At 41.0% G+C, this 12,168-nt stretch overlaps 1 protein-coding gene across 1 annotated transcript in view; it reads right to left on the bottom strand.

Annotated features, from left to right (window-relative positions):
* Window positions 1-6,685, bottom strand: part of RAB32 (RAB32, member RAS oncogene family) — a 52,785-nt gene extending 46,100 nt beyond the window's left edge. The window contains exon 1 of the mRNA XM_018557363.1: window positions 6,475-6,685. Within this exon, the coding sequence (XP_018412865.1) occupies window positions 6,475-6,685 (211 nt within the window). The remainder of the gene's footprint in view (window positions 1-6,474) is intronic.
* Window positions 6,686-12,168: the final 5,483 nt, after the last annotated feature.

Below are 12,168 nucleotides of genomic sequence, written 5' to 3'. Positions count from 1 at the left end.
CTTCCCTGAAGAGATGAGTCTTAAGGGATCACCTAAAGGCAGTCAGAGTGGGAGATAGTCAGACAGGTTGGGATAAAGAGTTCCAGAGGATGGGAGAGACTCTAGAGAAGTCCTGGAGGCGAGCATGGGAGGAGTTGACGAGGGAGCTGGAAAGCAGAAGGTCTTGGGAAGAGCAGAGGGTATGTTTAGGGTGATACTTTGAAACAAGGTTTGAGATATAGCCGGGGACAGAGTTGTGGATGGCTTTGTAAGTGGTTGTTAATATTTTGAATTGTATCCTTTGCGCTATTGGAAGCCATTGTAGGGATTGGCAGAGAGGGGTTGCAGACACTGAGCGGTTGGTTAGGTGGATGAGTCTAGCAGCAGCATTCATGATAGATTGAAGGGGGGATAGCCTGTGTAGAGGTAGGCCAATGAGGAGGGAGTTGCAATAGTCAAGACGAGAGATAATAAGTGAGTGGATGAGTAGTTTAGCGGTTTCATTGGTCATTGGTTTCATTGATCCAAGTCAAGGATGACATCTAGCATGGGGGGGAGGGTTGGATAGATGTGTTATCAATCTCAAGGGAAAAGTTATAGGAGCATGTTCTAAAGCGTATCTAAACCCAAAAACAAAATGTCATTTTTTTGCAGCTTAACAGTCCGATCTTGCTTAAACTACAGTTCCCTTGTCACTTCCTGTTTGATGACAAGAAAGCACAAACATCCTTTTCTTTCTTGTGTAAATAACTAGCCTTGTCAATCCACCATATAATGGAGATAAAGAAAAGCAGACATGTTTGAAGTCTAGCCTATGTGACAACCATAGCTTCCTCCAAAGATGCAGTGGATGAGTGAGTGTAGACACAAAGGGACAGAAAGTGCGTTATTTGCAGGATTGCCAGGTAATAGGGAACAGCCTAAAAATAAGAAAACTAATGCAATCTTCCCATTTAATGTGAAGGTAGGAAGATTGGGCGGGGGGGGGGGGGGGAATTTATCAAAGTAATTGCAACAGTTTCAGGCATAGATCATTTTTTTATTGTCCAAATCTGTTTAGCCTCTCCTTTTAACGTGTGACCGTTTTGACCAGAGCTTGCAATATTTTTCTGATTGCATGTGTTTTGCGCCTATTTTTCACGTGTTTTGCAAAAGTTTGCAACTGTTTACATCTGCACTTTCCTGCAGCTGTCTGAAACTGGAGCTTCAGCTAACAAAACAATCACAACTTAATAAGTCCCCATGACCACTTCTTCAAGAAGTGACAGTTAAGCTTTTTGCCTGGAGTTACAAGTCTTCTTTTCTGGAGTCTATTTAATCTAATTTATGATCAACAATACACCAGCAACATAAATCTGGCACAAATATATCCTATGCAACCATAGGCAAGTTCAAACACTCGCAATTGCTATGATAAATTCCCCCCCTATATGTTTGTATTTTGGGTTTAGGTACACATTAGGTTTTGATCCTTTTTTAAGTAGCAAAATTGAATGAAAAAACATTTTTGTAGATTGTATTCTGGAGAGTGATTCTTCTAGCTTACTATGAAGTCTATGCACTTACTAGACTAATAAAAAGAATTCAAACTGAAACTCACAAATTTACCTTCTTCTCTACTGTGACATTATCCAGCACTGCTGTATTAGCCTGAGTTCCAAAAAGAGCAGACAGGAAAGTTGTCTACGTTACGGTAGTAAAATGAATAGAATCCCATCTGCTTGTTCACAGATTTACAACTCCTGTCATCCAAACTTAGATGACTTGGTTTTAAATTACATGAGCTAGTGTGCCCTTCAATGTGTATTTCAGTTTTCTGCCTGTAAAATTCATTGCAGTATATCCATTACATGGATAGTAGCATAAACTAGAAAATTGCATTAAAAATGCACATAGCTCTTTTTAGTTATTTCTTTAATGCTGGTTAAGTGTTCCGTGCAACTTTTAGCAGTTACAGAATTACAAACCTACTAAAAAAGCCTATCGGAACCATTTTTAGATCTGTTTGACAGAATCAAAAAACATAAGTTAATGCTGTCTACATGTAACACTCTGTGCACCCTCACCATCAACTGCCGTTTAGTAGCAAGTGGAGACTTGTGTAATGGAGTGGGTAATATGGTATTCTTTCAGCTGCCAAAAAAAGGCTTGCCTTTAAACCAAACCTTTGCTGAGGCCTTAAAATGAGGCACCGCCTTGCCTGACAAACTTCGATTACAAAATAGAAGGAGCTGGGTGGAAAAGTATTTCTTCTTTTTATTTTTTGTCCCCTAGACCTAAACAAGCACTTAACCCTTGCAGTGCAGGGGGTAGCCCTTTCACTGTTCAGTCACCGACTTGCGTGGACCCAGGATGACTTGGGCTACAAGGAAGTGGGCTGAATGGTGTTGGCCATTCAGGTGCTGGCCATCTAGGTGCTGGCCATCTAGTGGCAGAAAAAAAGTACCACAGTCGAAATATCTGGACTGAAGGTAAATATTCCAGCAAAATCTGTTATTTTATCTTTTATAGGGCTATTCATTCTTATCTTGTTATTTTTGGCTAGAGTTCTCCTTTACATTCTCCACACACGTTCCACTCTGAATGCTGTGCTTTATATTTTATACTCCATACAACAAATACTCACACGTATCAAAATATATAGAAATAGAGGTTATTTAAACCACTGGAACCTATGAATAACATCACAAACAGGTATGAAGATTGTTAGAGAAAGATTGCTGCCTGTATACAATAAAGGATTCTGCATCATATGCTGGATTGTGCCATCATCCACTGTTCTACTGAAGTGTATTCCTGGTGATGACATGGATGCGCACATGGGCACGGGTGGACCAGTCTTGGACGGTATTAATAATTGTGTTTGTCCTCAAGTAGTTAAAGTATTTATAAACCCAATTACTAAAATCTCATATAAGCTAACATGTTAAAACTGAACTCCAGGCACAAACATTTTACTTGAAATGTATTCTTCAATAGACACAAAGCATATAAATCAACTTTGGGTGCACCAAGTGCATTTACATACCCAGATGTTACCTTGTAAATAGGGATGCACCTATACTTTTCGAGTACCAATGCCAATACTTGGCATTTTCACGAGAACTACCAGGGTTGCAGCGGTTGCAGCTGTGACCTAGCTCTGGTGCTCCACCACTGTCCTGAAATCATTAGTCTGTATTGTTTTAGAAAAACTGTCACATGATAATAAACAAAAATGTATCAGTACTCGTACTTGTAAGTACTCGGCAAGTACCAGTAATCGTACTTGCAAAACTGGTATCTATGCATCCCTTTATTTATATTTATAAAAACAAAATCATACATTAAAACAGAGATGTACACATCCCTGCAGCTCCGTGTACTCCTTACAAATGACAGCTGCCTCCTAACCTTTTAATTTTTCTCTAAGGAGCTCGAAAAGTATCTGTACTTGTACCGAGTACTGTACTTGGTATGGGTGCATCCCTACTTGTAAATAAGGGTGTCGCACAGAGCCTGTGCAGAGAGCAGAGGTGTGGTGGGACTCAGTAAGGGGTAGTGTAGAGTCTTTGGGACAAACCAAAATGGTGACAAACCTGGTGAATGCGTAGCAGTGACAGGAAGGTAATAACATTGTGACGCTACTACGCATGTGCAGTAGGATCAGTGTTTAAATGTAGAGCAGTGCCATCCACAACAACCATACCCAACAGCAAGTAAAACCCAGAGTGGTCTCTGCAGCTGCAGCTCACATCACCAACCCCCCACCCAACCTCTGGCGCTGGCCAGGAGGACTGCATCTGGAGTTGCAGTTGAGAGTTCCTGGTGGAGGCACCACTCAAGAATTTGCCCGCAACCCCACCACCACCACCACTGTGCTTACACTTCCATTACCAGCATGTCTGAAACATCCACTGCACCTTAACCCCACCACCTACTACGTGTGCTCTCACTACTGCAACTGACCCCCATTCTCCCACACCACATCTTCACACCATCCCCCTCTATCGCCACTGCACCTGACTTCCATCCTCTCCTCTTGCTAAAACCCCTCCCATATGCTCCCAATTCACTTGCCACTGCACCAACACCCACCCCTGTGTTTGCTGCCTCTGTAATGATGCATGTCTCAGCACTCTCGGCCACTGTACCAATGCAAACCTTTGTGCTCTCTGCCATTGCAGTGACTCAACCTTCTGTATTCAGCACGTTCAATGAATGGGCACACTTTTGCTAGTGTACATTAACCACCACAGCCCCATTGTTCCGGGAGGACATACCTGTGTGTGCGTCGCTGTAACTTCAGAAGCTGCAGCTCCCGGTGTCATTACACAGCAGAGAGCATCAGCTTCAGGCACAGACTCCATGGCACTGGCTCTGTGCCATGTGATTGGTTATCACAGTGATCGCATGGCAATGTTTACTTTGCAAAGCACTCCCCTTCCTTCTACATCAAAGGCAGGGGAGAGTAAAGGAAGTAATGAATGGATGAGTTGTCCATTTATTAGTTCCTGGTGAAAAGAAACTGCAGCAGCAGAATAAATAAATAAAAAAATTAAGTTTCAAATAATTTTAACCCTTTTACCCCATTACATTACCCCTGCTTATGTTATTCTGTCTCTGCTCTGATGTATTAGCTTCTTCACCTCCATATCCTGCACATCTGTACATTTCCACTGTTCCTATCTATGACCTGTACATTATTTTATCTTGTGCACCATTACCAAGCTCCATGTTTTAACCCTCTCAAAACCGATATGTTTCTTCATTTCCAAAAAACTGTGGCAAAAAAGCAGATCACATTGCAGTGTCTACTTTCCAAAAATGGGTCATTTGGGGATTTCATACTGTCCTGACATTTTTGACATGTTTTATAACAGAGAGTAATGGAAAGTTTTCCTTTTAATTCTTTTTTTTACTATATACAGTAAAAAAATATTAAACATTGGTTATTAAACACCACCAAAGAAAGCTCTATCTGACTTAAAAAATATATAACATTCATTTTGTTACGGTGTGGCTTGATGGAGTAATTCTTAGTCAAAGTTTGACAGCACTGTAAACTGAAAAATGGCCTGGTAATGAAGGGGCTTTCATATGCAGGTACTGAAGTGGTTAAATAAAAAGTGCCAAATCCACTGATTCCCCTCTGCTACTTAGTCAACAATGGCAGCAAAATATAAACCAAAAATACATTTACATACAATTACAAGTCATGCTCTAATTTTAAAGATCACTTGCAATTATTGGGTCATGTTTGGGTTTCTAGGTTCCAGTACTTTAGTGATTCATCCACTACATATCTCCCTGCCTGTTGTTCTAGGGAACATACCTGCCTCTCCTGTGTCACCCTTGGTCAGCTATATGGCACTGTTGGACTAAGATCAAATTAAAAAGCTTAAAGGGTTATTAAACCCTTGCGTGTTTTTAAACATTAGAAAAAAAAAACTTTTTAAAAAGGGTTTACACTTACCTATGTCCTCACTGCGCGTTCCCGTCCGAACATCTGAAGAGTCTCGGGCGGCCGCAAAGGATCTTGGCGCAGTTCAGATGTTTGGCCGAGAGACACAAGGTAAGTCTATGAAGCAGTGTGCACCCGCACAGACACCGTGGGACATCAGAGAAGAGGAGGACAGAGGAGTCAGCGCTGGATCGGAGACCCGCACCAGCGCTGCAGGGACAGCTGCAAAGGACAGTAAAGAAGAAGATGATCGGATTAAGAGACATCATTTAAGGTAAGTCCCTACAGCAGGATTGTATATACAAATATACATTGCCCAGCAAAGTATTTCTTTGCATGTTTGCCCAAACACTTACAGTCATCATGTTTTCAAACAGCTGGCGCCGACTCTCTCAGCTAGTTTTCCCTGAACTTCCTGTCCAGTACAAGATCACAAGGGAGAGAACAGTCTTCATTAGCTGTCCATCTACTAGCTTTAAGAATAAAGGAGAGGGGAGCAGGGGGAAGGGAAGTGACATGCTTTGCTGTGATGTGTGTATTTGTGTGTATATGTTACTGATACACTCCATAGGACCCTGCAAGAGAAAGAGGCCACCCTAAAACAGTATATCCTGCCCAGTGCTCATGAGACCAGCTAATTCTGCAGCAAACTAACATGGCTATTTGCGAAAGGGTGAAGAGTTTAGAGAAGGGAACAATTTAGGCCAAAATAGTTGATTTGGAAAAATTCTCCAATTCAGTTCACTTTCCAGTTCAGCTATGTTGTCCTAGATTGTTCATTTCTCCTGCCTTCTCCAAACTGTTCACTCTTTTGTGAATAACCCTGTAAAAAACTTTTAAACACTAAGAAGCAGCATCCATTATAAGTGAATCAATCAGCATTTCAAATAGCTTAAAAACATTTGACTTTAATATCACTTTAAATTCTCAAACAGTTTTTTTCAGGAGACTAAGTATGCTCTTTTTCGTAGCAGGTGCTGTTAACATGTTAAAGGATTCATTACTTTTATCATGATTCCTGTATGGGTTAATGCACCCAGAGGAAGACTTACCTGCTATATCCCACAGCTGCAGTCTGACCAGTGTTCCGTTGTCCCAGTCGATGATTTTGAGAGCAAAATCCATGCCTATAGTAGCTCTGTAATGCTCGGTGAACAGCTGTTGTGCATAACGACGAATGATACAGGTTTTGCCAACCCCTGTCTCTCCAAGCACCAGTACCTTGAAGAGATGATCTTTGTGGATGCACAATCCGTTGGCCATAATACCAGCAAGGTATGTCTCTCTAATAGCAAAATTAGTTATTTTCTTCTAAATCCCAATGTTACCCACAGAGCTACGTACACTATAATGGTTGTTTAACTCGATGTAAAAAAATTGTGTGCTATGTATTCATCTATGAGTCGTTTTTTTTTTCTTCTTTCAAATAACTGCTATTCAGTTAACCCACCACTTGATTGCATATCACACGACAGGAAATTGCAGTGACAAGGCTTGCTTAGGCAGTGAGCAGAGAGGAGAGGAGAAAGTATGTGCAGAAGTACATTACAAATACTGAAGAGAGTTTGAATGAATCATATAATCAGAGACCATGGTTATTTAAAGTGGACCTAGCATCAGATATAAGTGCATGCATGCTGAGTAACATGTAAGTGTAACACTTTTGGGTATTTATTACCTTTCACTAGGATCACAGAAACTCCCCAGACAATGCTTTTATCTGGTTTTCTTTCCAGCAGCACATCTTCATCTTTGTTCGGGAGTCACCCGGGGTCAACTTCTTGGACTGAGATGCTGGCTTAAAAATGACACAATCATGTAAATCCTGATACCTGTACAGTTCTGGGCTATGTTGGCTGTGTTGACAAATGTTCAACACAAATCAGTCCCCATTTACAACCTCTCACTGTGACTTAATGCACAGTGACCTACTACTCTGGGGGGTGAAGAGGCTTAAGTACTAATTCCTGCATGCAGCAGACTGGTGACGTCATCCTAGCCAGGCAATGTCACTTGACTGGAGCTTAAAGTGACATTATAGGTTATTCCCCCCCAATGCTAGTGTAAGGATGATGCCTCTTGATCTGATCATCTTCTTCTTTCCTGTAGTTTTCAGCAGTCCCTCCAGCGCTGGTGCCGGTCTCTGATCCAACGCTGACTGCTGAGTCTTCTGTGTCCCAGTGCACGCAGCTGCCGGGCTGCGTGCATTGAGTTACCCTGTGTCTCTCCTCGTCTCCCGGCCAAAGCTCTGTACTGCGCATACACCCACCCCGAGATCCTTTGGCACAGCTTTTTGAAAAATTATACTGTTGCTGTATATTGTGACATGTCAGGAATTTACTCACACAGACTTGAAAAGTGAAGCTCTCTATACACTATTTGAATTTCGGTCAAGTCCTGCTGAAATGTACCCAGTCTGGACCCCCCTGTTCAACAAAAGCTGATTTTTCAATTGACCTTAGTTGAAGAATCTGGTCCAAATATTCTCATCCGAACAGTGACTGCAGCCTATCACGAGTCGCTGTCAGAAAACAATAGACAGACGCGGGGCAATTGCCCCATCCATGCTGTCAGAGTGGATGTGGAAATCAAGAGTTTTTTCTCATTTGGCCCACGTGGGTAACAGGTATAGTCAGCTTTACTTTAACTTGATGATCTTTACCATCTAACACTTAAAGCTGATCATGTACCTAGCATGATTTTGAGACACTACAAATGTTTTAGTACAACTGTACAACTGTCTTTCCCTGAAGCATGACAAATTGTATCAGTGGATCTGAGAGAAAGACATCCATTTTGGGGAAGATATGTTAGGCTGCACATTTTTATATGGTGTTCTATTAATCTCTGCTGAAAATGCGTAGCTGGATACAGATAAGCTTATTCTCTGATAGGCAGTTAAGAGGAAATTATTCAATGTAAGCTGAATAGTTGGTATGCATATATGCTGAGAATCTGTCAGATTTTACTGTGAAGATCTGATTAGCTTTTTCTATGTATAGACATCTTTAAGTAGATCTAAACATTAGCTAAATTACATTTAAAGTATTATTAAACTATCAAATGTATTAACATTTTGTCCAAGCACTTACAGACATCATGTTTCCAGCTATCTCCATCTCTCTCAGCTCAGCTTCCTTGAACTTCTTCCCCATTACAAGATCACAAGGGAGAACACAGTCTCCAGGAGCAGTCCATCTACTAGCCTGGAGAAGGAAGGATGGGGGAAAGGAGAATAGAGGAGCAGGAAATAGGCTTACCTTGTTGTGCCTGTGTGGTTGTGGAGCACAGCTTTATAGCACACACAAGGGTGGCTTCATAGGACTCTGCAAAGGAAATGAACCACCCTAAAACAGGATATCAGGACCAGCATAGTTCTTATGTTATTTTTTTCAATCAGAAAATAAAGATTTCACCTTTTATAAATGTCATTGCTGCATATCTCTTCTAGCCACTTGAAGCCACTTCCTATCTACATACATGTGCTCCATTGGTGCCTACAGGCCATTTCTTACGGAGGGAGGTGACACTTCAGAACATGCCTGTGCACTGAGCAGTAGCATGGCAGCTTATAATCTCTGCCAGAAGCACATGTGAAAGGGTAACAATGCCTGGAGAAGGAAAGAGGGGGGAAAGGAGAATGGAGGGGCAGGGAAGAGGCTTACCTTGTTTTACCGGTATGTTTGTGGAGCACAATCTCCACCATTAGCACATGTGAAAGGGCAACAATGCAAGAAAGCAACTGGAAGACAGTAAGAAAGAGTTGTCAGATACAGGAAGTGCCTGAACAAGGACCTTCATGGAAAGATGACCAAGGACTATTTTAGTGAAAACTGTAGATTTAGATTTAATTTCAGCCTGCCTTTGGTAATAGACCTGAGTACTTCTGTGTTTTTTTGTGTGTTTGGAGTTCAAATTTATCCTCACTAGTAAAGAGATCAAGGAGGCAATCAGCAGGCTCCAAACTTTCACAATGTGCCCTCTGTATTGTATCAATAGTTATTGCCAAGATCCCAAGAAGCTGCTAGGTCTTTATTCTTTTAGCAGCTGGAGCTATTTTTTTCTCATTTTCTGCATGCATATGAAAAAAATTGAGGTCTGAAGGCCGCTTAAAACCCCAAAAAGATTATATATTTTCTGAAATCAGAGACCCTGTAAGATGAAAAAGATAAAATGGTGACACTCAATTTTTCATGTCACATGATAATTACACTACTATTTTTTAAAGTAAAAAATAAACTCAATGAACTTTAGTGTACACAAATACAATATAATTTAAACATTTTTGTAACATTTTTGTGTCAAGTAAATAGATATTAAATTTGTCAAGGCTTAAAATTATGCAGACCTGTGAAATTGTAAAACACGACAGTACCCAAATCGCACATTCCTCAGCATGTAGAGGTGAAAACCACTCAAATTACTTCTTCAAAAAAATCTCCTGTTTGCATTAGTTGTCGTGGCACCAAAAGGGTTGTCTGCCGTGCCACAAAAGGGAGGCCATGAGCGGGAAGAATAAGATCTAGGTCTTATGTCTGATATTTGCTCTGCCTCGCTGAAGGATTTGCCCAGGAGGAGGGAAGCTGGATATTGGATGGGAGCACCAAGGATAAACTTTGCTTTCTGGAAGTGCCTGAGAAGCTGGAATATGGCTTGGACCTCACATGGAGTCAGGTGGCCCATCCAGATAAGTGCTTTAGCTGCTATTAAGTCTGTCCTTATATACAGAGTTCCATTCTCTGCTTAAAGGTCCTCATTTGTATAACTGGGAGCAGTATTTGGAGTCCGTGATCCATGCTTTATTTTGCAGGTATCCTGTGACCCTAAATCTCTGTCCCTAGTGTTTATGGTGGCAAATAAACTCTATCAGCTGTTGAAAAGTGACTGGAGCCAATTAGTTCACATCCTCACTATACGTCAAGAACTCTGTCCTGATGTAAAATATCAGCCCGTCTGACTTCTGGGGTCACTATTAGCCTCCAGGGAGTTAGGAGGTAATGAGTGGTAGTGGCTTAAGAGGAATAGGTTAAAGTCTGAGTCTACTCACTGTATAAACTGCACACAAATGCTGATGTCCTTGTATCCACAAAATACTGTATGCTTTATTATTCTGCCACAAGTAAAAGTCTCAAAGACAGACATAAACAATACAGAGGATATTTAAAAAAAAAAAAAAATTCTTCCATTGCATACCCCTTTCTGCTCACAGAATATACACAGAGTGCTAACACTTTGATCCTGCCTTAAAGAATAACTTCATTAAAATAATTAGGAGCAATTTTGCAACCAGGAAACGTTGAGACAACAAACACCTAGTTAAGTGAAATGTTTAGGCCTTAATAATGCACAACACAGCATATAAAGTGCAAAGGTGAGAACTGTATTACATACAACATAGTGTACAGAGTGTAGTGGTCAGGACTATGTAGCAATATATAACATAGTATATAGAATGCAGGGTCAGGACTATGTAGAGTGTATAAATCAGCAGTCAACATACAGTATGTAATATGTTGTCTACAACACAGTGCATACAGTGCAGTAGTCAGACTGCAAAGATCAGGAATATGTAATTGCATAGGACATCTTGCACAGTCAAGTGGTCAGGTGGTAGTGTCCCTGTTGTGTTGGGGCTCAGAGTGCTCCTCTCATTGGTGCTCAACACACTCCTTTACACTTGTGCTTGGCATTGTCTTATACACTGGTGATCAGTGTGTCCTCTTACACTAATGGTCATTGCTCAGTGTGTTCTCTTACATTGGGGATCAGTACTTAGAGTGTTCCCTTGCGTTGGTGATAAGTGTGTCCCATTACATTGGTGATAATGGAGTCCCCTTACTTTGGAGGTCAGTCTGTCCCCTTATGTTAGTGGTCAGTGTGTCCCTTTACATTTGTGTAACTGAAGACCAAAAAGAATACCAGGCAATAAGCTCAAGAGTCCAAAAAAACCTTTCTGGCTTTACAAATGATGTCAAGAAGATATGCACAGCCAACGTGTTTTGGAGGGTCAAAAATGGGAGTGCATTGGAAAACATAATTCTGTAATGAGGTTCTCTTCATTAAATAAAGCCTGGTTGTACTGCCTGAAGGGTTCATTGAAATCTAAAAGTAGTAGGCAGGTGGACCACTTCACCTCCCATTAAGGCTTTACCCAGGAGGAGGCCAAGCTTGGGTGTTCTCCAGCCATTCACGCACACCTAACCTTTATGACCTCAGCTGAAGTTCTTTGTATTGTTTTCTTAACTAGTCTACGTTTTTTCCAGTTGACCGCTTGTTATGACAGGTTTTATCTTGCTTTCCCTTCCCCCGGTTCTAGGATAGCTTATCATTTTGTGGTATATTGACCCATTCTTCCCACTACAGCTTTTCAGGAGCTTCCAGTACAGTCGTGTCCTTGACTTTTGGATTCATCATTGTTCATTACCTCTTTTAAGTCTGTTGCTTGTACCTTTTAAGTTCTTTGCTTACCTTTGCTCTCCTCTACATCATCCCTAAGGCCATAGTTTTTGTTCCTGTAGGCCACATCCTTAACAGTCCTTGTGCACAATAGTTAAGCAAGATAGCCTTGTGATCTATTTTGGACTTGCTGTTCTATTAACATCTGTGTGCCATGTGCAAAAGACAGAAAAGGTAGAATTTACATAACTTATACTGCGATGGGTACTTGCAATTTAGTTAGAAAAACCCAAATATGAAAACACTTACTAGTCAGGTGGCCTTATGTTTTAAGGCTCTTAGAACATAAA

The sequence above is a fragment of the Nanorana parkeri genome, unplaced genomic scaffold, assembly GCF_000935625.1.
Source record: "Nanorana parkeri isolate BGI_ZX_2015 unplaced genomic scaffold, ASM93562v1 scaffold281, whole genome shotgun sequence".
NCBI lineage: Eukaryota > Metazoa > Chordata > Amphibia > Anura > Dicroglossidae > Nanorana > Nanorana parkeri.
This window is presented reverse-complemented; position numbering and strand designations above follow the sequence as displayed.